Genomic DNA, 27,725 nt, shown 5'->3' with positions numbered 1-27,725 from the left:
GGAGTTTCCCGGTCTCACCGGGCAAGAACGGATCTGATGCTCTATATTGCCAAAATAGAAGCAACTCCCCACGGCACGACGGGTCTCCTGGCAAGACTTAACCATCTTGGCTTGGTCAATTTGCATCGGTTCTGGAGAAGATACCCGGGGGAGTGCAGGTTGCGAGACTGGACTTTGGAAGATGGGAGTGAGATGTGGAGGTCTCCTCTCACGGGTCATCTCCTTAGCGCGTTCCAGTAAACGGATGTCAATCCGGGTAGCCAATGACACCAGGTCGTCCAGGGAGGGTGGTATGTCACGACCGGTTAGCTCAACCTTGATCCGTCTGGAAAGGCCCTCCCAAAAGGTGGACACCAGGGCCTCATTGTTCCAAGCAAGTTCAGATGCGAGGGTTCGGAAATGCATGGCATACTGGCCCACAGTGAGACTCCCTTGGCAGAGACGGAGAAGTGAGGAGGCAGTAGAAGATTTTCGTCTGGGCTCATCGAACACCTTCCGGAAGGCAGCGAGAAAAGCCTGAAGATCGGACACCAGGGGATCCCCTCTCTCCCAAAGAGGGTCAAGCCACGCCAACACCTCTCAGGTAAGGTGAGACATGATGAACGCCACCTGGGCCCAGTCGGAGGTGAACTGGTGTGCCAGGAGTTCAAAGTGCAGACTGCACTGATTTATGAAGCCCCGACATAGAAAGGAGTCACCACCAAAACGTGGAGGCGCAGAGAGCCGGGGTCCAAAGCCGGGTGCCACAGTGCCACTGGGTTGAGGTGCCGCCGGAGCGGGTGCCGCTCGGTTAGAGAAGGACACAGTTGGGGTGGACAGCGCGTCCAGGCGGGAGTTGACGGTCCGCAGATAGGACAGGATAGTATCCTGTTGGGATCTCTGGCGAGAGACCTGTTGGTACAGGTCTGTGAGCGAAGGAGCCTAGGAGCCACTGGGTTCCATGGCCTGTGCAAACGGTTATGGGTCCGGGTGGTGGAACCTCTGTGCTGCGATGCATGGAGGGACCAGAGGGGCGTGACTAAGTATCTACTCGGCCTGACCAAGGTCACACGGCGGCTCAGTCGACTCCCTGAACCAGGGAGGGACCGAGCAGAGGGACCAGGTGCCACTCTGGGACCGACCTTGTATGAGAGCAGGTGACCCCACGGGTCAGAAGGCAGGAACTGACCAGTACAGCGGAAGAGCATGGAAGGCAGGCTGACGGGTGGTCCAGGTAGTCAGCCAGGCAGATTCGGCTGATAAACAGACAGGTGCTCCGGGTAGGCAAGCTGGTGGGCACAACAAATAACAGGCAGGTGCTTCCAGGTAAGCAGGCAGGCGGGCACGGCAGGTAAAGGCAGGCAAGTGGGCACTGCAGGTAACAGGCAAGTGCTTCCAGGTAAGTAGGCAGGCGGGCACGGCAGGCAAAGGCAGGCAAGTGGGCACGGCAGGTAACAGGCAAGTGCTTCCAGGTAAGCAGGCAGGCGAGCACGGCAGGTAACAGGCAGGTGCTTCCAGGTAAGCAGGTGGGCAGAGCCCATAGACAGACTGGCGGACTAGACTGTAGGCGGACTGTTGGGCTGGAAAGTAGTCAGACTGGCGGACTGGACTGAAGATCAGAATGGCGGACAGGGCTGACTTGCAGAGGACCTGAGGGCTGAAGCAAAGTAAGTATCACAGAGCAACAACCTTGCACGGACACCTCCATATTGGAGGAGGTACCTTATATAGAGAAAGTCCTCCGGACTTTTTAGGACGGCGCTCGCGGCCCCTTTAAGAGGGAGGGAGCGTGCGCCCTAAGCACAAAGCCAGGGAAGCTGCGTGGACCAGCAGCAGCTGCAGGGAGGCCGGAAGACGCCGGAGCAGGACCGCGGCGGTAAGGGGGACGGCGTCTCTGTCTGGCAGGGGGCAGAGACGCCGATGCTACAATTATATATAGAGTCATCTCTTGTTAGATATAAAATGACTGCTGATTTTATGTCCCAGACACCTTGACAGGCACATGCGCACCTAAATCATATAGCACCGCTCACCCGACGCATTATTCATGGTGCCTTTTCAAGTTGGATCACGTTGCGTTCCACAGAGATATGACAGGTGCATGTGCATGCCTGAGGTGGAGCGCACTTGTGTTCCGTAGATACTGTTACGTGCGCGGCATGACGTGAGATGATATCACTGCGAATTACAATCTGGTTCCTGCCCAGGTTGAATCGTGCCCAGGTTGAATCGCGCACACGACGAGACCAGTCTTCCTTATATGAAGCTTACAAGGTGCTTATTTAAGATTATGGCACCTCCACGGTCATAACCACAAAGGGCACTTTCCGGGTCATAACTACAAATGGCGCAATCTGCCCAGTATGACACTGGCTATTCCAATGGGCATCTTCTCTATGGCAGTATTGGATGGACATTGTTTTCCCCTGACTCAACTTTAATCTAACTGATGGTCTACAAATACTGTTTAAGATAAGTATATAGAGAATTGTCATGTAATTATTTTTTCCTCCTATCTAAATTGGTATGTTCTCCTGATGCACCTACTTAGGGGAAATGCGTCAAGATGATTACATACTTGGTTAATGGATATAAACTGAGATAAAGAGATGATGACATTCTTGGATACTGGCTAGAAACTGAGATGATGATGAAGTGACCGCGCGTTGATATCCATGATCTGGACCAGCAAGATCCCCACACACAGACTCTACCTTGATAACCATATCTTTACTTGTATACATTTTTAACACAGCAGAACACAATAAATGACAAACGTAAATGTTCACAGCAATAACGTGTACTTATAAGCTGACCCTCACTGTCCCTACTCACACGTTACCAGTCCTTTACTCCAGAAGGATGTGTCCCCCGTCGCTGGCCTGTCTGTCTTTGCAGGAAGGCGTCCCAGCCGAAGAAAACAGGAACAGCAGACTTCGCTGAAAGGAAGAAATACTTCGGCCTCTCGCCAGAGGTCCCACTTACAGTCTCTCTGATCCGGGTAGTAGCTCTTGTGGATTCCCTTATGTGGTTCACACTCCAGTAGTGGGGAGTGTAACAGCTGAATCCTTCAGCAGTGTGGAAGCTGGGGAAAACTCTGAGGAAAAGGTGTCAGATAACAGAAACCACGTTGAGAGTATCCTCTACGGCACACACGAGGACCTGCACACCGTCCTGGTTCTTTTTTACAGACCACCTCAGACTCCCCGCGCGCTTTTTTTCACTTTGCTCACGTGACTCTCCAGGGAGGGACACAGAAGACTCAGTCTTTTTCTCTGTCATCACATCCTGCGCAGGTGCAACCTCTGGCCACAAGGTGGCAACACCATCCTGCGTTATCATTTCTGTCACAGGCTCTATCTCAATTATCACAGAACAGCCAGAGCCTGCCAGCTCACTACACGCCCCCCGCTCAAAGGTTGGCAGTCCCTGCCAACGACCGGCTCCAGGGCGGCGATGGCTGTGGATGTTACAGGGGGCGGCTGGGAAGAGGGCCACACATATTGGTCTCTGTAGGACTGTCCTGGAGGTACCCCTGCAGTGGTCCTCGTTATCCGCCTAACGGGTTGGATCCCCTCTCTCCGATCAGTCACCCCACTCTCTTTCCCAGTCGACATGTCAGTAGAGGAGGTAATCGGTTCAAGTGTGTCAGTCAGACGGACAGGGGTAGGCATGCATTCAATCACTATATCCCCGGGGTCAGTGTCTCCGACAGTATTAGTGATATCCATCTCTCTAGGTATCACAGTAGGGGAGTCAAGCTGGGAGCGACAGGGGCGCAACATATTACGGTGCAAAGTACGGATGCTGCCGCTGTCTTCGCCCTGCACTCGATAGACGGGGCCACCGGGGTACGGGTGTCCAATTACTCGATAGACTTCGGTCTCCCACTTGGGCCGAAGTTTCCCTTGCGGTTTCTTTATACGGACTAGGACCAGTTGACCTACATTCAGTGAGTCCTCTTGTACCGGAAGTGGGTCAGCGTGCACTTGATCCTGGATTTGTCGACCTACTAGCCGGTAGACAGTCTCCATTCTCTGGCGGTGTGTTTGTAGCCAGGAAGGATAGGTACCACAGGTATCTTCTTCGGAGTTAGACAGTTGCAACTCATGGATGTCTTTGCCTGGACGGCCAAAGAGAAGGGTGTATGGGGTGTATCCGGTGACGGAATGGACTTGATTATTATAGGCCCACAGCAGTTCTGGGAGGAATCGAGGCCAGTCGGGCTTTTTGTCTTCAGCCAGTGTCTGGATCAGTTGTAAGAGGGTCCGGTTAAAGCGTTCACACGCGCCATTCCCTTGTGGATGGTAAGGGGTGGTCCTGGACTTCTTGATTCCATACATCCATTGGAGTTCTTCAATGACTCGCCCTTTGAAACAAGCCCCCTGATCAGAGTGCAGCCGCTCTGGACATCCGTAGACCCGAACGAACTGTTGACTGATGGCCTGTGCAGCTGATTTGGCAGTCTGATCCTTGGTAGCAACAGCGACGGCGAATTTCGTGAAGTGGTCCACCATCACCAGACAGTACTGGTAGCCACTATTCGCCGTCCCGATCAACAGATAGTCCACCATCAACAGCTCGAGGGGCCTCGACGTCCTAATAGTCTGGACGGGTGCACGCTGCTCAGCGGACTTGTGGAATTCACAGGAACGGCATTCTTGACAGACGTTTTCAACCAGCTTACAGAGCCCCGGACAAAAAATGAACTGTTGGGTTCACCGGAGGGTCTTGTCTATGCCGAAGTGGCCGTTCCTCCTGTGAGCTTCGCCCACCATCTCATGGGCCAACTGCACCGGGACGACAATCTGCAAACACTCCTCCAGCATATGGGAAAAAAGGGGCCCTGCGATACAGGACTCCATCTTTCACGATCAGCCGATCCCATTGGGCAAGCAGAGTCAAGGCTCCGGTCGATAGTCGGGCTCTCACTTCGGAGGGCGGTTTCTCTTGTTTATTCACATACCGTTTCAGTAAGACGTGCTCGGGATCTCGATCTTGAAGCTTGGCCCATTCCTGCTGGGACAGGGGAGATCCCACTACGGCTTCAATTCCTCCTACAGCACACTGGCGGCTATCTTCTATTTGCTTTGCGAGCCGGGCAAAGTCAGGCATCTCATCTTCCTCCAACTCTTCATCCGGGTCCCCCACTGGCGGGGATGATGTCACTCTAGACAGGCTGTCAGCATTCTGATTCTTATTCCCCGCTCTGTATTTAATTTTGTACTGGAATCTAGAGAGCCTGGCCATCCAGCGCTGTTCCATTGCCCCTAGTTTGGCATTCTCTAGGTGGGGGAGAGGATTGTTGTCCGTCATGACCAGCACCTCCGCTCCTGTCAGATAGCCAGCAAATTTCTCCGTCATAGCCCAAGTCAGAGCCAAGAGTTCCAAGCGGAAGGAGCTGTAGTTGACGGGATTCTTTTCGGTGTCACGGAGAGACCTACTGGCATAGGCTATTACGCGTTCTTTATTATCTTGAACTTGAGAGAGGACCGCCCCTAGACCTTGAAGGCTGGCGTCAGTGTGCAACTGGAACGGTAATGTGTAATCTGCATACGCCAGAACAGGGGGTGATGTTAGAGCAGCCTTAAGTGCCTGAAAGGATTTTTCTTGGTCAGGCCCCCAACTGATGCGTTGTCCTCTGGGACTGTTCGCGGTCCCTCGGAGAACCTCATGCAGTGGTTCAGCAAGCCGAGCAAAGTCCTTGACAAACCGACGGTAGTAGCCTGCCAGCCCCAGAAAAGCCCGGACTTCTTTGACGGTAGTTGGCTGCGGCCACTCTTGAAGGCTGCTATCTTCTCCGGAGAGGGCTGGACACCTTCGGCCGAGATCCGGTGACCCAAGTAGTCGATTTCCTGCTGGAACAGACGGCACTTGCTGGGCTTCAACTTCAAGCCGTGTCCCCTCAAGCGCTGGAACACTTGGCCAAGCTTGTGAAGATGATCCTCAAAGGTGGCGGAGTATACCACGATGTCGTCAAGGTATATCAGCGTAAACTCAAAGTTGAAGTCTCCCAGACAGCGTTCCATCAGTCTTTGAAAGGTCCCTGGTGCGTTATTCAAGCCGAACGGCATCCGGTCGAACTCATACAGGCCCATGGGAAGGATGAAGGCGGTCTTTTCCCTGTCCTTCTCACTCATTGGAACCTGCCAATATCCACTGGCCAGGTCTAGGGACGAAAAATATTTGGCCTTCTTCAGGGCGGTCAGTGACTCTTCGATCCGGGGAAGTGGATATGAGTCCCGGATAGTGCAAGCGTTCAGCCTACGGTAGTCTACGCAAAACCTCAGGGAACCATCTTTCTTTTTGACTATCACCACGGGTGCAGCCCACGGGCTCTGTCTTTCACGTACCACTCTGGCGTGTAGCATGGATTCTAATAGGCTTTTCACCTCCTGGTATTGTTGAGGTGGTATCTGCCGGTACCTCTCGCGGATAGGGGGGGTATCGCCCGTGGGTATCTCGTGCTGGATACTGGTGGTACACTCAAAGTCTGTGTCATTCTTTGCAAAGGAGTCTTGGTGTTCCCGTAGGAGTTCCTCCACTTGAGACACTTCTTGTTTGGTGTATTGAGACGTGTCTAGCTGTACTTTTTCCCGTAGTTTTCGCCCAATGTCTTCATCGTCTACTTGAGCGTTTATGGCTGAGACGGTTACCGTCCAGTCGCCTTCTGTAGACGGGGTGAATTTTAGGGGTCCAATGGGATTCACTTCCGTGGGTAGAGCACATACCCGGGCAAGTTGGGTGCCGGCTTCAAGGGCTAGGTCTACGTCTGCGGTGTTGCTTAGCCTGACAGGGACTCTCCCGTTCCTCACGACGGCCAGAGTGCGAGCAACTAGTGGGTTTTTTATCTTACCCCCACTTGGGGTCCTCGGCTCGATCAACACTTCAACCCCCTCAAGTTGTCGGTAGGTGTTAAGGGGTAAGGAAATGACTGTCTCTTTTTCAGCGGGCAAAGTAATCTGGGTACGGCGTGGCACCGTAATGGCGGCTAGGGGTAGTTGTTCCTCTGCCATCTGTTGAAGTCCAACGGTCCGGATTACGCGCTGGAACGCCAGACGAGTCGGCTTATGTTTGGTGACTTTCTGCCAGTATTTGGGTCCTTTTCTTGTCAACAGCATAAGATCCATATCTTTCAAGACGTTCATTCCAACTATCACTGGGGTCTCGGAGCCGAAACCTTCCTTGACAATGACGATCCCTCGTTTCCCTAAGTCCTGTCCGCAGGTCTTTGTGTCCATCCAAGCAACTCCGGTCACTGGAATGGGTAGATTATTAGCCGCAATAATCTTAATGGCGGTGTCTGGGTCACAAGCAGTTCTTGGTTAGAGGTAATTTTGTAAAACTGTTCAGAGATCGTGGTCACTTGTGACCCAGTGTCCATCAGTCCCTGTACGGCAATTCCTTCCAGGACAACTTCAAGTGTCGGGCTACTCGAGGCAAGAGCACTCCGCCGTCGGCTCTGTTTTTCCACACCCCTCTCTTTGGCCTCCCCTGCTGCGCAAGCCTCAGCTGCAGGGGTGTCTAGTTTAACGGCGGTCATTGTGGTGAGGCCCAGCGTGGTAGCTCTGCTTGTGGATATGGCTGGGGTTCCATTCGCTGGTCTGATCGAAATTCCCTTCGCTGGGGTGACTGAGGGTTTGTTCGATGGTGCGACGGAGGTTTTTGCGGAGGGAAGTGTTGAGGACAACGATTTGCCCTATGGCGAGAATCACCGCATGACCAACACTGTCCCACGGGACGGCTAGGCTGTCTTCGCTGGTCTCCCTGTCGGTCTAATGTTAACTGTAATATCTGTTTCTGTAAGTCTGCTACCATCTGTTTCAGGTCTTCCGTGTCACTGTTCGGATTTTTAATGTCAGATATGGATCTGCACGCAGCACCTTGAATCCCCACATCCATGACGGGTCCCCTTGAACGTTCTATGGCTTCCTGTTTGACTTCAGCAAAAGTAAGAGTCGGCATCATCCGGATCAAGACCTGTAACGTGCGGTTAAGATACTGGTCTCTCAGTCCTATTACAAATTGGTCTCTCAGTACCAGGTCACGAGGAGCCATACCAGCTAGTTGTTCCCCTTTTCCACAGGCTTGTTCAAGGAGTACCTGAAGGGCGTTCGCATATTGGGGAATATCCTCCCATTCAAGCTGCGTCCGTCTAAAGAACATGTGTCGCAGTGCTCCCGGGTATGTGGTCGGCCCATAGGTGTTCTCCAGCACCCGCACCAAATCATCCACTGTACGCTGGCCCCTGACCGTCTCCAGTCTGACTGTCGTCCATGCCTCCCCTTCTAGCGTCAGTACCGCCATTTCTGCCAAGGTCTTAGGGTCAATATTATACATTTCCCCCAGTATCCGGACTTGTTCCGCCCACTCTGGTACAGGGTAGTTTCGTCCGCCAAATTTCCTGACCTGATTCACAATAGACACCGGCGGGGCTTTCTGACTGTACACGTGGCCTGGGTGGGAATCTTGCTGGTCACAGATCCTGCCGACTACGCCAGATGAAGTGACCGCGGGCAAGGCCGCGCGTTGATATCCATAATCTGGACCAGCAAGATCCCCACACACAGACTCTACCTTGATAACCGTATCTTTACTTGTATACATTTTTAACACAGCAGAACACAATAAATGACAACCGTAAATGTTCACAGCAATAACCTGTACTTATAAGCTGACCCTTACTGTCCCTACTCACACGTTACCAGTCCTTTACTCCAGAAGGATGTGTCCCCCATCGCAGGCCTGTCTGCCTTTGCAGGAAGGCGTCCCAGCCGAAGAAAACAGGAACAGCAGACTTCGCTGAAAGGAAGGAATACTTCGGCCTCTCGCCAGAGGTCCCGCTTACAGTCTCTCTGATCCGGGTAGTAGCTCTTGTGGATTCCCTTATGTGGTTCACACTCCAGTAGCGGGGAGTGTAACAGCTGAATCCTTCAGCAGTGCGGAAGCTGGGGAAAACTCTGAGGAAAAGGTGGCAGATAACAGAAACCACATTGAGAGTATCCTCTACGGCACACACGAGGACCTGCACACCGTCCTGGTTCTTTTTTACAGACCACCTCAAACTCCCCGCGCGCTTTTTTTCACTTTGCTCATGTGACTCTCCAGGGAGGGACACAGGAGACTCAGTCTTTTTCTCTGTCATCACATCCTGCGCAGGTGCAACCTCTGGCCACAAGGTGGCAACACCATCCTGCGTTATCATTTCTGTCACAGGCTCTATCTCAATTATCACAGAACAGCCAGAGCCTGCCAGCTCACTACAATGACATACTTGTATACTGGCTAGGAACTGAGATGATGACATACTTGGTTGCTAGATAGAAACTGGTAGAATCATAGGTGGATTATAATGAGGGCAATCTGGGCTACCGCCCGAAGCCCGAGGCTGCGGAGGCACCCATGGTCCTAAAAGTAATTGTCCTCGTTATAACCCGCACAGGGGCTGCTGCAGCCGTAGCTCATTTAAATAATGCTGGGCCCGCCCTGCCGCATGACTTCTGGCAGGACATACCTAGCATACAGAGTGTGGGCACATCTGCTGAAGCCACGTCTACCGTCTGATGAAGAGGAGCTTGTTGGCGCTGCTGGCTTGAGGGCACGCCTGAAGACTGAGGGACAAGCTGTTGCCCCTACCTGGCTGGTTTCTCTCCTCAAGGCCTCTGTATATCAGTAGCTGCTGCCTGCACTGGGTCTACCACTTAAGTATGTATAATGTGGCAGTAGGCAGCAGCATTATGTATTTAATGGCAGGGGGCCATTATTGTAATTTTTAAAATGTCATAATCAACAAACTCTGCATCCAAATCTGGATTCAGAGTAAAGAAGAGATCCATAAGAATACAACTGTAATTTTCATTAGTCAATAAGGAAAAAATACAGTTAATAAAAAAATATAATAAAAAAGTAGAAACAGAGTGCCCAATAAGGGGGCACCGTCCTAACCCTGAATCAACGCTTATATAGATACAGTGTTGAAGTGCAACATGAAAATATCATTAGCCTATTATAACAAAATTAGCTGACACCAGCAATCCTATATCCTAAATCTATAGTGTAAATAGTGCATAAATAAATAATAATCTGTTAATAGGGTATATCACATGTGTGACCTAGAGTGAGCTGAGTACTAGCCCTACAAAAAGATCATATATATAGTTGTGTTCAAAAGTTTACATACCCCGGCAGAATTTTTGCTTTCTTCACCTTGTTACAGAGAATTTGAATGATAACAAAAAACTTTTTCTCCACTCATGGTTATTGGTTGGGTGAAGCCATTAATTGTCAAACTACTGTGTTTTCTCTTTTTAAATCTTAATGACAACCAAAAACATCCAAATGACCCTGATCAAAAATTCATACACCTCAGTTCTTAATACCATGTATTGCCCCCTCTATGACAGCTTGAAGTCTTTTGTGGTAGTTGTGAATGAGGTTCTTTAATTTCTCAGACGGTAAAGCTGTCTGTACTGAACAGTACGCACAGCACACAGGGCTGCTGGTAGAACTCCAGAACTGTACAGACCACCTTTCCCATTCACAGTATGGTCCGCCAGCTTAGTACTCTATTAATGTATACAATCACCTCCCTCATACCTTATTGTTTTGTACTGTTTTCTTCCTTACAACTATGTGTAACACTTCCTTCCCCTTTGGAATATCCAGGTTAGGTTATAGTTTCACTCAGCAGCTATTTTTCAGAAATAATCTGTTTCAGGCACATGATGATAACATTGGTCACATTACTGTACTTGGATCCATCACATGACCCGTCACATGGGGGGGTGCACACAATCTGGACTTCCTGGGGCCCTGGCTGCCATTATTTCAACCCTGGGTAGAATATACAGTTTTCTATGAATATCATGTATGCCTATTTTTTGTACTATTGGGATCTATTCGGTAAGCTATGTTCATGATTTAAAAATGCATTTCTTAAATCAGGAAGGATGATGTATTATCTTGTATAATTGTGGGTGAACATATATTAGAATGGATATTTCTCATATAGTATTGTAATTTTAACGTTTGCCTGACACCAGGGGCGTACATAGAAATCATGGGGCCCCATAGCCAAAGTTCTAATTGTAGCGAATTCCTACACATACACAGTATGATGACACTACTGTACCCCACCTCAACACCCAAGACAAAGTATTGGGATACTTTGGTACAGCATAATGCACCCCCCATGGTCCTCCATACAATATAATGCACCCCCCATGGTCCTCCATACAGCATAGTGCACCCACATGGTCCTCTATACAGTATAATGCACCCCATGGTCCTACATACAGTATAATGCACCCCATTGCCCTCCATAAAGCATAATGCACCCTCACAATGGTCCACCATACAATATAATGTGCCCCCCATGGTCCTCCATACAATATAATGTCCCCCCTTTCATGGTCCTCCATACAGCATAATCCACCCACATGGTCCTCCATACAGCATAATGCACCCCCACGGTCCTCCATACAGTATAATCCACCCTCATTGTCCTCCATACAGCATAGTGCACCCCATGGTTCTCCATACAGTATAATGCACCCCTATGGTTCTCCATACAGCATAATGCACCCTCATGGTTCTCCATACAGCATGATGCACCCCCCCCATGGCTCTCCATTCAAGATAATGTGCCCCCATGGTCCTCCATACAGTATAATGCACCCCCATAATGTATTATGGCCACCGGTCACTGATTTTAAAAAAAAAAAATACAGTACTCACCTCTCCTGGTTCCATCCGATGCTCCAGTCTCCTCAGCGTGCAGTGTGAAGCACCAAACATGTCAGTGCAGCGGGCACCCTGTAATGACGTCATCGCTGCTCTGACTCAGAGGAAGAATGATGGGGGTGGAAGCATTTGCTGACGTTACCTCCTCTATCATCGTTGCTCGCACTTGGCCCCCCTCCAGCCGGCAGCGCGAGCAATGATAATGGAGAAGGGAGCGTCATCTCTATTATTCTGTGCAGGTGACCGGGCAGTACAGGTGTTAAAACTGCAGTGAGGGTTCGGTACGGTGAGGGCCCGCTGAGGTGAGGGCCCGCTACTGGCCCCCCCGGGCTCACGGGCCCCATAACAGTGGTGTGGCCTGCCACCATTGGCGGTATGCCACTGCCTGACATTGAAATAGGATCATAGATGTGGTATATATACTATGTCATTTATTGCATATTTTGGATTCTTATGAATTGTGAGATGCAGGATAATGTTATTTGGCATTTTTATACAAAAAATTTTTTGAACTTCTGATTTTAAGGATAATAATAAAAATTGAGCAGCATATGACCAGAAGACCAGTCCATCAGCTGCCTCCATCAGAAAAGAAGTTTTACCATGCTAACAAAAGAGAACGGTATGAAATAAAGACAGGGTGCTATAAACAACAAAAATAACAAAAGAATCAATATGTAAGGAACAGTGTTGTACATAAAGAGAGAGGGTACTGTGTAATAAGGGGCGGCAATATGAATAATGAGAGGAGATTATGTCATATATATCTGTAGCTTGGTCTCCATAAAAAGAGGGGGGCACAAACACAATTCTTAAACAGGTGCCCCAAACTGTCAGTGTTCCCCCTGATTCAAGTGCATAAATTAAAACAAACAATAACATTTAGATCAGAACTGAATCCTGTCTGGTCTGATATATGCACCATAATACTTGTATAATCTGCAGAGAGACCTGGCAGTATTATAAAATTCTTAAAGTCATCTATTTTATTTTGTGAAAAATTAAATGTTTCCAGAAATACATCCATGTATGTCTTTAAAATATTTTTTTAGAGAGCAATAGGCATAAGAGAAAACAGATGAGTCTATCAGATAGACTTAGGCATAGGGATTTTAGTAATACCACTATTAGAATCATAAGAGTAATACAAAATATAAAACAATTCAAAAAAATTCTAAACGGGTTCATTTTTAACTGTAATAGTGCAGTATTAATAAAAATGGTAATACTACATTTGTGAGGCCTTGTCCCAGTAAGTTAGTGTGTTAGGGTAGGGAGTACAATTGGGGGAGAAAGGTTGAACTGGATGGACCTAGGTCTTTATTCAACCTACGATATTATGTTACTATGTACGCACGATCAGGATTTTCTTGCAGAAATATCTGCAGTGTTTCTGCAAGGTTCTGCACCTCTTCGCAGCAAAAACGCTGTGGAAAATCTGCAGCGTTTTTGATGCATTTTCATGCGTTTTTGCCTGCGGATTTGCCATGCGTTTTTTCCAATGCATTGTATAGGAATAACGCACAAAAAATGGACATGCTGCTTCTTTTAACGCTCATTAAGTTCTGTAAGGAAAATTCCTGATCATGTGCACAGATCTTGCAAATTCTCATAGAAAATGCTGGGATAAGGTTTGCAATGCGTTTTTGGGACCAAATCTGAGCAGATTTATCGCATCAAAAACGCATAAAAAAGGACCGAGTGCACATACCCTAAAGGTATGTGCACGCGATCTGGAGACACTGCGGGTTTGATGCTGCATGTTATGCAGCATCAAACCCCCAGCGGCCTGATGTTACAGCATAGTGGATGGGATTTGTAGAAATCCCATGTCCACTATGTGTCTGCGGATCACCCGCAGAACACCTGCGGAAACGGACATGCAGTATGTCAAAATCTCTTGTGGGTCCACATGCGGGCTTTCCCCATAGACCTAAACTGTATGAGGAAAGTCCGCAGGTGAAAAAAAAAAGGCGTCACTCATTTGCATAGATGAGCGGAAGCCGGCGGCGGCTATACAGCAGTGTCAGGGCCGCAGGCTGGTACGCATCGTGGGCACATACCCTATGTCTATAATTATAGCATCCTACTGAAACTATATTAAGATTCTAAGATCATGTTAAGTCTTACCCAAAAACCATTCCCATGCAGAGGTCCTAGCATAGCTCTATATAATGGTTCTTGTAGTAAAGCAAATACTGCACTGAAGAGTGACTGCAGTCCTGTAAGTGTACCAAAATGACCTGATGGGAACCTGCAATTAAAAAAAGAATGGGTAAAATTTAGTACTTCCTACATAGTCATGATCAGAAATAATACTTAAAATGCTGCTAAAACAATGACTGCTAGTACTAAAATGGTTTTATGCCCAAACAGTGGTGCAAAAGCTTTGAAAAGTCTCAAAATTTTAACGCAACTCGGAGTTGCGCTAAATCTTTGCAACGTTTGGCATTTTAACGCCAGTTTCTCCCAGCTCTGCCAAAATGGACAGAGCTATGGTGGGACGGGGCGCGGCAGGGGCCTAACGCCACAGCTTGACTAATTCATAACAAATTGTGCCGTTCCCTACGCCTGACTGAATTTTTTAACATTGCTCACAGAGGCGCAAGCATGTACACTCAGCCTGCACCTCTTCATGACAGTGGAGCGTCATGAAGAGGCCATTGTGTAATGAAATCACTATATTGCTGCATCTGTAAATGTCCACACTTTGATCATATACATCCAAATGGTGAAGACAATAAAAAATAGCATCTTCTATCACAGTAATCGTACAATTCCACATTATCAAGTTAGCATATCATTTCTATCACACAGTGAATGCCATAAAGGCAAAGCCTCAGCTACAATAATGCAATTCTGTTTTTTTTTTAATTTGACCCCACAAAGATAATACAATACAATATTAATTAAATTAATTCAAAAGTACAACTCATCTAGGAAATGACAAAGATTGTATATGTCTATTCACAGAAAAATAAAATGTTATGTTTCCAGAATACAGGGTGAAAAACTATGAAAAATGAAAAGTCATGACACGACGAGGCATGTAGAGTCCATCTGTTCACCTTTTCTGCGTCGCACAAAGACACAGTGGTTGGAACCAAAGATCTCAAATTTGGACTTATCAGACCAAAGCACAGATTTCCACTGGTCTAATGTCCATTCCTTGTGTTCTTTAGCCCAAACAAGTCTCTTCTGCTTGTTGCCTGTCCTTAGCAGTGGTTTCCTAGCAGCTATTTTACCATGAAGGCCTGCTGCACAAAGTCTCCTCTTAACAGTTGTTGATGAGATGTGTCTGCTGCTAGAACTCTGTGTGGCATTGACCTGGTCTCTAATCTGAGCTGCTGTTAACCTGCGATTTCTGAGGCTGGTGACTCGGATAAACTTATTCTCAGAAGCAGAGGTGACTCTTGGTCTTCCTTTCCTGGGGCAGTCCTCATGTGAGCCAGTTTCTTTGTAGCGCTTGATGGTTTTTGCAACTGCACTTGGGGACACTTTCAAGGTTTTCCCAATTTTTCGGACTGACTGACCTTCATTTCTTAAAGTAATGATGGCCACTTGTTTTTCTTTACTTAGCTGCTTTTTCTTGCCATAATACAAATTCTAACAGTCTATTCAGTAGGACTATCAGCTGTGTATCCACCAGACTTCTGCACAACACAACTGATGGTCCCAACCCCATTTGTAAGGCAAGAAATCCCACTTACTAAACCTGACAGGGGACGCCTGTGAAGTGAAAACCATTTCCGGTGACCACCTCTTGAAGCTCATCAAGAGAATGCCAAGAGTGTGCAAAGCAGTCATCAAAGCAAAAGGTGCCTACTTTGAAGAACCTAGAATATAAGACATATTTTCAGTTGTTTCACACTTTTTTGTTAACTATATAATTCCACATGTGTTAATTCATAGTTTTGATGCCTTCAGTGTGAATGTACAATTTTCATAGTCATGAAAATACAGAAAAATCTTTAAATGAGAAGGTGTGTCCAAACTTTTGGTCTGTACTGTAAGTTACTTATGTATCTAAAATGGAGAATGTGAAAGTCAGAGTGTGATGCAGAACAAAACTACATATAAATATACTTAACTCTGCCATAATTCTACCATGACTGCAGCATTGTCTTTTCAACAATGCAACAGAACACTGAAGCAAAAAAAAAAAAAAAACCTTTTATTTCCATGCAGTGATGTGATAAAGGTAAAGCAACATAGCGCGCCTTGTGAATTCATCTGTAAGCCGCAGGAGTCATCAGCACTTTCCAGATGGTGGGAGGGCAGGGTGCCTTACTACAAGAAGCTACTAAGAAGAACTGAAGAACACATGCAGCTTCTAAATGTATAGTAAACTGTTCCTTCAAAATAAATATCAGACTGTGAATTGTGTCCGTCTGGCACACCGTTATTAGTTTTAATTGTAAAAGATACAATGTGAGTATATTGATGGCTGAGTAAGTGATTACTATTTATTCTCAGGGGGCAACAGAACTTTTCTTTCTATAGAATTTCCAAATTATTGTCTACCCAATAAATCATTAAGGAGAGCTACATCTTTTTTTTGTAATAGCAGAAGCAGCCACTAGATGGCAATATAGAATCATTTATTTGCTCTTATTCATAAAAAATAAAAGTGAAGATCCGTAAAACTTTCACATATACACATTATGTGGCAAAGACTACTTACACTGCAGCATACAATCCCCCACAAGCCGAGTGGATGAAGCCTCTGACCATCGTATGCAGGATAAATGTAAAGATCTAACAAATACATGAAGTTAGTCAGTATAACATTCCTACCAAAAAGGAAAAGATTTGACACATACATTTTTATATACACCAAATTGATACAGTAAATTGACTATAATTAGAAGTGTATATTTTGTACTGCAAAGGTAAAAGGAACTGTCTCATGAAGACCTCAGTGGTGCAATGCCAGGATATACAATCAGATGTCCGATTGGAAAGTGTCCGTTTGCTGTGGACTCAGTCAATCACTAGAATCAAATGTCAGTTGTAGTAGAAAAAAGAAAGGTGTCGTCCCAGTTGGCTTATAGCTTTGCTTTTTTGCGCAGCTGCTTGAATATATGAAATAAATTAATATATAAATTCAGATATAAATTAATTGATTTTAAATACAAATCATTATATGTACTAAAGTAATATAGTGAATCAAAAGAAAACCTACATGAGTTCTCGGAAATTCCTTTACTTTCCGTTAGCACAATCACTCTGTAGTTAAAAGTATGTTGGATGCAGGTGCCCAACCACTGGAATTCCTGCACTGCAAAGGGGGTCCAAAAGCACCCTGTTCCTTCTCACTACAGTCTTGCAGGTTCCTTCCAAAGTGTATGGGGCCAACAGGAAGAGCTGAGCCACGTGGAGAGTCATCCAGAGACCATTTTATCTCCTATAGCTCACACCCATTCTCTTCAATACAGACTAGCTATAAGACACAGCACATGGACTATTGTAATGCAGGTGACAGGTTCCCTTTACAAAAAAAAAAAACACACCCGCACAGCACACCTTCCAAGCATTCACAAAGATGGTACCTTCACCTGTAACATCCCTGCTTACATTGTAGCAGTGACGATGTGTCCTGGTTACTGTCATCATCAGTGCTGCCTTGTAAACAAAAATGGGTGGAGAACAATGAGAGCTGGAGCAGGTGATTTAATAATTGTTTTTTAGCTCTTGAAAGGCCCCTTTAGATCAGAACTCTGGTGGCAGGAAAGCAGATCACACTGTTTGCAATGTGCATGTTATGTATTAGCACAGGACAGGTTGTATAGTGCAGTGTATACAGTATATACAAAATGATACAGATACTAAGTTTTACACCTAGTATACAGGACAGGAGAAGTGGTACTGTGCAGTGTATATATACAGAATAATACAGATGCTGAGAATTACACCCAGTATACAGGACAGGAGAAGTGGTACTGTGCAGTGTATATATACAGGATAATACATATACTGAGAATTAGCCCCAGTTTACAGGACAGGGGAAGTGGTACTGTGCAGTGTATATATACAGAATAATACAGATACTGAGAATTACCCCCAGTATACAGGACAGGAGAAGTGGTACTGTGCAGTGTATATATACAGAATAATACAGATACTGAGAATTACCCCCAGTTTACAGGACAGAAGAAGTGGTACTGTGCAGTGTATATATACAGGATAATACATATACTGAGAATTACCGCCAGTATACAGGACAGGAGAAGTGGTACTGTGCAGTGTATATATACAGGATAATACAGATACTGAGAATCACTCCCAGTATACAGGACAGGAGAAGTGGTACTGTGCAGTGTATATATAAAGGATAATACAGATACTGAGAATTACCCCCAGTATACAGGACAGGAGAAGTGGTACTGTGCAGTGTATATATACAGAATAATACAGATGCTGAGAATTACACCCAGTATACAGGACAGGAGAAGTGGTACTGTGCAGTGTATATATACAAGATAATACATATACTGAGAATTAGCCCCAGTTTACAGGACAGGGGAAGTGGTACTGTGCAGTGTATATATACAGAATAATACAGATACTGAGAATTACCCCCAGTATACAGGACAGGAGAAGTGGTACTGTGCAGTGTATATATACAGAATAATACAGATACTGAGAATTACCCCCAGTTTACAGGACAGAAGAAGTGGTACTGTGCAGTGTATATATACAGGATAATACATATACTGAGAATTACCGCCAGTATACAGGACAGGAGAAGTGGTACTGTGCAGTGTATATATACACAGGATAATACAGATACTGAGAATCACTCCCAGTATACAGGACAGGAGAAGTGGTACTGTGCAGTGTATATATAAAGGATAATACAGATACTGAGAATTACCCCCAGTATACAGGAGAAGTGGTACTGTGCAGTGTATATATACAGAATAATACAGATACTGAGAATTACCCCCAGTATACAGGACAAGAGAAGTGGCACTGTGCAGTGTATATATACAGAATAATACAGATACTGAGAATTACCCCCAGTATACAGGAGAAGTGGTACTGTGCAGTGTATATATACAGAATAATACAGATACTGAGAATTACCCGCAGTATACAGGACAAGAGAAGTGGCACTGTGCAGTGTATATATACAGAATAATACAGATACTGAGAATTACCCCCAGTATACAGGACAGGAGAAGTGGTACTGTGCAGTGTATATATACAGAATAATACAGATACTGAGAATTACCCCCAGTATACAGGACAGGAGAAGTGGTACTGTGCAGTGTATATATACAGAATAATACAGATACTGAGAATTACCCCCAGTTTACAGGACAGAAGAAGTGGTACTGTGCAGTGTATATATACAGGATAATACATATACTGAGAATTACCGCCAGTATACAGGACAGGAGAAGTGGTACTGTGCAGTGTATATATACAGGATAATACAGATACTGAGAATCACTCCCAGTATACAGGACAGGAGAAGTGGTACTGTGCAGTGTATATATAAAGGATAATACAGATACTGAGAATTACCCCCAGTATACAGGAGAAGTGGTACTGTGCAATGTATATATACAGAATAATACAGATACTGAGAATTACCCCCAGTATACAGGACAGGAGAAGTGGTACTGTGCAGTGTATATATACAGAATAATACAGATACTGAGAATTACCCCCAGTATACAGGACAGGAGAAGTGGTACTGTGCAGTGTATATATACAGAATAATACAGACACTGAGAATTACCCCCAGTTTACAGGACAGAAAAAGTGGTACTGTGCAGTGTATATATACAGGATAATACATATACTGAGAATTACCGCCAGTATACAGGACAGGAGAAGTGGTACTGTGCAGTGTATATATACAGGATAATACAGATACTGAGAATTAGCCCCAGTTTACAGGACAGGGGAAGTGGTACTGTGCAGTGTATATATACAGAATAACACAGATACTGAGAATTACCCCCAGTATACAGGACAGGAGAAGTGGTACTGTGCAGTGTATATATACAGAATAATACAGATACTGAGAATTACCCCCAGTATACAGGACAGGAGAAGTGGTACTGTGCAGTGTATATATACAGAATAATACAGATACTGAGAATTACCCACAGTATACAGGACAGGAGAAGTGGTACTGTGCAGTGTATATATACAGAATAATACAGATACTGAGAATTACCCCCAGTATACAGGACAGGAGAAGTGGTACTGTGCAGTGTATATATACAGAATAATACAGATACTGAGAATTACCCCCAGTATACAGGACAGGAGAAGTGGTACTGTGCAGTGTATATATACAGATTAATACAGATACTGAGAATTACCCCCAGTTTACAGGACAGAAGAAGTGGTACTGTGCAGTGTATATATACAGGATAATACATATACTGAGAATTACCCCCAGTATACAGGACAGGAGAAGTGGTACTGTGCAGTGTATATATACAGAATAATACAGATACTGAGAATTACCCCCAGTATACAGGACAGGAGAAGTGGTACTGTGCAGTGTATATATACAGAATAATACAGATACTGAGAATTACCCCCAGTTTACAGGACAGGAGAAGTGGTACTGTGCAGTGTATATGACGCGCCCCTGGGCCTGTGTCGCGCTGCGTTGTGCATGCGGGAGCTTACCCGGAGCCGGATCTCTTGAGGGTTGTAGTCTCGTGGCGGTGACCCGGTCCGTGCCCAGGGAGTCAAACTAAGTGGCGAGTCTATTAGCAGTAGATCTTGGATGACTACGCCACCCGTTGAATGCAGCTTTGGAGCTGCCGCTGCAGGGCAGACCGCTGAGGCCGGTGGAAGGATGGTGCAGCGGGGATGGTATAACCCCCAACGGGAGGGGTATGGCCTCAGGGCAGCCGAAGTGGATGATGGGGGTAGCAGGAATCACTCAGAGACGATGCGGTGTGATTCAGGGTCTTTACTGGTGACAAAGATAGACACTCCTGGAGTACTGGCTAGCAATCGGGGCCTGGTCAGTCCTTGAGCAGATGGGATCTCCCCTGGCCAGGCGGAGTTGTAGGCCTCCCAAACTGACTGTACTCTTCTGGCTACCTTGCTAGAGGCGGGTATAAGTAGCCCACGTCCCTGAGTGTACCGTGTGGTGCTCACCCGTATGGCCGGTGACTCGGGGCCTTCTAGTAGCTTCCGCTCCATGACGGCGGTGCTGGTCCCATGCGTGCGACCGTGCCTTCGGGTTTCTTGGCCAGAGGACCTGAAATCCCCTGCCTGACGGATTCTGCTGCTGGGTAGGAGTTAGTCCCCACAGCCTCGGACTCCGGGTCCGGTAAGAAATCTTCTCAGTCAGGGCGAGCTCTGCAGCTGCCAGCCCCTGACTCCTTGTAACACTGCTCCCACAGAGCTCCTGTTGTTTCTTCCTATGCTGCTTCTCTTCTCTACTTCTGGCATGGCCCAGGAGCTGGGCCCAGCCGGAGCCACAGCTCCCTGTCAGCCCTCCTGGATGCACTCTCCCTCTGAACTCCCTAACCCTGCCTCAGCCCCAGGTTTATATAGGGGAAGTTCTTCCCCTCCCAGGACTGGGCAGGAGGTGTGGCATGCATAGGATTCCTGACCAAGAGACCTCCCACCTGCTCTCAGACATAACATTGCATTACTGTGGAAACCAGACCCCTGGGGTGCCACATATATATACAGAATAATACAGATACTGAGAATTACCCCCAGTATACAGGACAGGAGAAGTGGTACTGTGCAGTGTATATATACAGAATAATACAGATACTGAGAATTACCCCCAGTATACAGGACAGGAGAAGTGGTACTGTGCAGTGTATATGTGGCACCCCAGGGGTCTGGTTTCCACAGTAATGCAATGTTATGTCTGAGAGCAGGTGGGAGGTCTCTTGGTCAGGAATCCTATGCATGCCACACCTCCTGCCCAGTCCTGGGAGGGGAAGGACTTCCCCTAGAAAAACCTGGGGCTGAGGCAGGGTTAGTGAGTTCAGAGAGAGAGAGAACAAGAGTAGAGAAGAGAAGCAGCATAGGAAGAAACAACAGGAGCTCTGTGGGAGCAGTGCTACAAGGAGTCAGGGGCTGGCAGCTGCAGAGCTCGCCCTGACTGAGAAGTTATCACCGGACCCGGAGTCCGAGGCTGTGGGGACTAATCCTTACCCAGCAGCAGAAACCGACCGGCAGGGGATTGCAGGTCCTCTGGCCCAGAAACCCGAAGGCACGGTCACACGCGTGGGACCAGCACCGCCATCGTGGAGCGGAAGCCAATAGAAGGCCCCGAGTCACCGGCCATACGGGTGAGCACCACACGGTACACTCAGGGACGTGGGCTACTTTTACCCGCCTCTAGCAAGGTAGCCAGAAGAGTACAATTAGTTGGGGAGGCCTACAACTCCGCCTGGCCAGGGGAGATCCCATCTGCTCAAAGACTGACCAGGCCCCGACCGCTAGCCAGTACTCCAGGAGGGTCTATCTTTATCACCAGTAAAGACCCTGAACTACACCGCATCGTCTCTGAGTGGTTCCTGCTACCCCCATCATCCACGTCGGCTGCCCTGAGGCCATACCCCTCCCGTTGGGGGTTATACCATCTACGCTGCACAATCGTACCACCGGCCTCAGCGGTCTGCCCTGCAGCGGCAGCTCCATAGCTGCATTCAACGGGTGGCGTAGTCGTCCAACATCTACTGCTAATACTCAGCCACACAGTTTGACTCCCTGGGCACGGACCGGGTCACCGCCACGAGACTACTACCCCCATCTGATCCGGCTCCGGGTAAGCCCCCGTGCACGCGATGCCGCACGACACAGAAGGCCCAGGGGCGCGTCATATATATACAGGATAATACATATACTGAGAATTACCGCCAGTATACAGGACAGGAGAAGTGGTACTGTGCAGTGTATATATACAGAATAATACATATACTGAGAATCACTCCCAGTATACAGGACAGAAGTGGTACTGTGCAGTGTATATAAACAGAATAATACAGATACTGAGAATTACCCCCAGTTTACAGGACAGGAGAAGTGGTACTGTGCAGTGTATATATACAGGATAATACAGATACTGAGAATTACCCCCAGTATACAGGAGAAGTGGTACTGTGCAGTGTATATATACAGGATAATACAGATACTGAGAATTACCCCCAGTATACAGGACAGGAGAAGTGGTACTGTGCAGTGTATATATACAGGATAATACAGATACTGAGAATTACCCCCACTATACAGGACAAGAGAAGTGGTACTGTGAAGTGTGTACATACAGAATAATACAGATACTGAGAATTACACCCAGTATACAGGACAGGAGAAGTGGTACTGTGCAGTGTATATATACAGAATAATACATATACTGAGAATTACCGCCAGTATACAGGACAGGAGAAGTGGTACTGTGCAGTGTATATATACAGGATAATACAGATACTGAGAATTACCCCCAGTATACAGGACAGGAGAAGTGGTACTGTGCAGTGTATATATACAGGATAATACAGATACTGAGAATTACCCGCAATTGATGGACGCTTTACAATTTTGTCTTCAGAAAACTCCTAATCTTAACTAATAAACAATTATCTGTAGTATAAAAAAACAAACAAACAAACTGTTTTTAACATGAATTAACATACTGATGATCATTTTGATCACTTACTTGTAATGGGAGATTGTTAATCAAACACGTAACCCCGAATATAATAAGTATTGTATTTGTGAAAACAAATGCTCTGGTAGCATTGGTGAGTTTCTGCACTGTCTTACACCTAAATAAAAACAAAAAAATAAGTTAGAACACAAGGGGATTATGTAATAGTAAATCAATTTTAAAATATAAAATAAAAATGTGTGGGACTGAACAGTGTTAGTATTAGAGTGTGTAGTGGCAAGTCTTATTGACACTCCAAGTTGTGATACAAAGATAATAAAGCTGTCAGTAAATTGACCTACATTGCTAAATAAGTGTCCTCATTTGGTAGACATATCAGACATTATACAACCCCTGGTAAAAATTATGGAATCACCGGGCTCGGAGGATGTTCATTCAGTTGTTTAATGTTGTTGAAAAAAAGCAGATCACAGACATGGCACAAAACTAAAGTCATTTCAAATGGCAACTTTATGGCTTTAAGAAACACTAAAAGAAATCAAGGAAAAAAATTGTGGTACTCAGTAAGAGTAATTTTTTTCAGACCAAGCAGAGGGAAAAAATTATGGAATCACTCAATTCTGAGGAAAAAATTATGGAATCATGAAAAACAAACACACAAAAGAACACTCCAATACATCACTAGTATTTTGTTGCACCACCTCTGGCTTTAATAACAGCTTGCAGTCTCTGAGGCATGGACTTAATGAGTGACAAACAGGAGTCTTCATCAATCTGGCTCCAACTTTCTCTGATTGCTGTTGCCAGATCAGCTTTGCAGGTTGGAGCCTTGTCATGGACCATTTTCTTCAACTTCCACCAAAGATTTTCAATTGGATTGAGATCCGGACTATTTGCAGGCCATGACATTGACCTTATGTGTCTTCTTTCAAGGAATGTTTTCACAGTTTTTGCTCTATGGCAGGATGCATTATCATCTTGAAAAATTATGTCATCATCCCCAAACATCCTTTCAATTGATGGGATATTTATTGAAGATGTAATGACAGCCATCTCCCCAGTGCCTTTATATGACATGCAGCCCCATATCCTCAATGACTGTGGAAATTTGCATGTTCTCTTCATGCAGTCATCTTTATAAATCTCATTGAAACGCCATCAAACAAAAGTTCCAGCATCATCACCTTGCCCAATGCAGATTCCCGATTCATCACTGAATATGACTTTCATCCAGTCATCCACAGTCCACGATTGCTTTTCCTTAGCCCATTGTAACCTTGTTTTTTTCTGTTTAGGTGTTAATGATGGCTTATGTTTAGCTTTTCTGTATGTAAATCCCATTTCCTTTAGGCGGTTTCTTACAGTTCGGTCCCAGACATTGACTTCAGTTTCCTCCCATTCGTGCCTCATTTGTTTTGTTGTGCATTTCCTGTTTTGGAGACATATTGCTTTAAGTTTCCGGTCTTGACGCTTTGATGTCTTCCTTGGTCTACCAGTATGTTTGCCTTTAACAACCTTCCCATGTTGTCTGTATTTGGTCCAGATTTTAGACACAGCTGACTGTGAACAACCAACATCTTTTGCTACATTGCGTGATTTACCTTCTTTTAAGAGTTTGATAATCCTCTCCTTTGTTTCAATTGACATCTCTCATGTTGAAGCCATGATTCATGTCAGTCCACTTGGTGCAACTGCTATCCAAAGTGTGATCACTCCTTTTTAGATGCAGACTAATGAGCAGATCTAATTTGATGCAGGTGTTAGTTTTGGAAATGAAAATTTACAGGGTGATTCCATAATTTTTTCCTCAGAATTGAATGATTCCATAATTTTTTCCCTCAGCTTGATCTGAAAAAAATTATCCTTACTGAGTACCATATTTTTTATTTTGATTTCTTTTAGTGTTTCTTAAAGCCATAAAGTTGCCATTTGAAATGACTTTAGTTTTGTGCCATGTCTGTGATCTGCTTGTTTTCAACAACATTAAAACAACTGAATGAACATCCTCCGAGCCCGGTGATTCCATAATTTTTGCCAGGGGTTGTACAGTATATACATTCATTTTCATTAAAACAAAAAAAAATCTTTGTAAATTACAATATCTTTGTTTAAGCTGAAAAAAAATAGGTGATAAATGAATGATCGCTGGGTGTCGACTGCAAAGTCCCTTTTGTAAATGGAGCGATAGTTGCATGTGAAACCACTGCTATACTTACTGTATATGGGATGGGCACAGATGGTCAAAAGCTGTACTTAGTTATCTGCGCCAATCACATAGACAGTGAATAGAGTGTTGGTCACACATGAGCATGGGTTGTAACAATTACAGGGACAACAAATATGTCTGTGTTATTTTCTGATTTGTGATGTTTATTATTTTGCTTTTACAGTGCATTAAAAATGACGCTTTTATAATTGTTTTTCATTATTTTTAGTACTTTTATATGAAAAAAAAATCTGACTTTTATGTTTCCTCTAGAGCAGGGATATGGAAATACATTGCTATTGATGTATCTCTGTATACCTATATAATTTGCTTGTGATTTCAGTGCCTGCACATTAAGTATAGAACATTCTCCAATCTCTGCTAGTGCAGACTGTGGCTCAAAGCTTTCGCTTCTGCCCACAATAATGAAGGTTGTGCGTTTGAATCCTGTTGAGACCAGATCACAAGAAAAGAAGAGAACTGTTTAATTAATTAATTGATTAATTAATTTAATAATTAATGTAAGTGTGTACAAAGAATAGAGATGTTGGCCCCACCCCAAGGAGCAATGGAGCAATGAAGACTGCCTTGAGAAAAGACATGGCACTGGGTGAGTAGAAAGCGGGACATGGCCCTGACTTGTCAGGACAACAAGACTGCTCCCTCAATTTGAGACAATTCAGCTTGTTCTGGCACAGTGTGAGAACTATGCTTTTATCCCTTTTGTGATGACTGCTGTAAATGTATGTGCTATCACTGTATGGGGTCCTCTCCATGCACTGTAGATACTGGCTGTGTGACATACTTGGCTCCCAACAAAAAGTGATGCAATCAGACTAGCAATTTAAAGTCTTCAAGATAACAGCCACTACCACACTGAGTGATGCGACTACAAGGTGCCGATATTCTGCCACGACAGTTGCGGAACTTTTGATGTTTCCTAGGTCTTCCAGATAAGATCTCCTATGAACACCAGCCTGTGGTTGGGCTTTATAGAAGATTGTCTATTTCACAATACACTGAAATACTACTGTATCGCATTGTATTGCACAGGCGATGAAGAGATTGCAGCTTCAAGTTACCTAACGGGACTAATTAAAAATGAAAAAACATTTTACATTTCTAAAAATATATAAAAAGTTAAAAATGCAAGAGTTTAAATCATCGCCTTTCCAAAAATGAAAATAGCAAAATGTAAAAACAAAACGAACTAACTAACATATTTGGTATGGTTGTGTGCTTAATTGCCTAATCTAATAAAAAGATTTACTGCATATGGCGAACACTAAAGCTGAAAAAAAAAAAATCAAAAAGCTAACATTAGCATTTTTTGGTCCTTGCAATTCCCTTAAAAAATGCAATAAAAAAACAATCAAAATGTGATACCTACAGCAAAATGGTAACAATAAAAACATTCACTCAAAGCACAAAAAAACAAACCTTTATACAACTCCAATAAATAACTAAACAAGTTTGGTATTGGCGTAATTGTAATGACCTGGAGGATCCTATTACCAGGTTTTTTTTGCAGCACAATACTCGCAAATGACCTAAAACAATCACAGAATTGCATTTTTTCAACACTTCACAGCACTTGGAATTTTTCTAGCTTTTTTAGTAAATTATATTGTAAAGTGAAGTGCCATTAAAAAAAGATCCTCATTAGATTTATGTTGATGGAAGCCATACTGACTTGGAGAATCACGAGTCACAGTAACTTTTACCACAGATTGTACACCTTTAAAACAAAACAAAAAAAAACATGGCGGAATTGCATTTTTTTCCCAATTTCAGCACACTTGGAATTGTTTTCCTGTTTTCCAGTATGTTGAATGGTAATATGAATGGGGTCATTAAAAATTACAACTTGCCCCACAAAAAAACAAGCTGTGATACAGCTATGTGGTCTGAAAAATAGCAAAGTTATGGCTCTTGCAAGTAGGGGAGGAAAAAAAGTGCAAAAATGAAAATTAGCTGCAGAGAGAAAGGGTTAATTTTACTATGCATGAGCCAGAGAGACAAAAAAAAGCCTTCTCCAATATCCTAAATACAGGTGCTTCTCACAAAATTAGAATATCATCAAAAAGTTAATTATTTCAGTTCTTCAATACAAAAAGTGAAACTCATATTATATAGAGTCACTACAAACAGAGTGATCTATTTCAAGTGTTTATTTCTGTT

The 27,725-nt window shown here is 45.0% G+C and overlaps 1 protein-coding gene across 2 annotated transcripts in view; it reads right to left on the bottom strand.

Moving 5' to 3' along the window:
* Window positions 1-27,725, bottom strand: part of SLC43A1 (solute carrier family 43 member 1) — a 241,742-nt gene that overhangs the window by 18,429 nt on the left and 195,588 nt on the right. For both annotated transcript variants that reach the window (XM_073686132.1, XM_073686133.1), the window contains exons 12-14: window positions 23,387-23,495; window positions 16,406-16,479; window positions 13,852-13,975 (exon numbers count right to left, since the gene is read on the bottom strand). In XM_073686132.1, the coding sequence (XP_073542233.1) occupies window positions 13,852-13,975; window positions 16,406-16,479; window positions 23,387-23,495 (307 nt within the window). The remainder of the gene's footprint in view (window positions 1-13,851; window positions 13,976-16,405; window positions 16,480-23,386; window positions 23,496-27,725) is intronic.

The sequence above is a fragment of the Phyllobates terribilis genome, unplaced genomic scaffold (assembly GCF_046119375.1).
Source record: "Phyllobates terribilis strain yellow unplaced genomic scaffold, ASM4611937v1 Scaffold_5__5_contigs__length_657084704, whole genome shotgun sequence".
In the NCBI taxonomy this organism is placed as follows: Eukaryota; Metazoa; Chordata; class Amphibia; order Anura; family Dendrobatidae; genus Phyllobates; species Phyllobates terribilis.
Note: the sequence above shows the minus strand (reverse complement) of the source record. Positions and strands in the feature narration are given on the sequence as shown.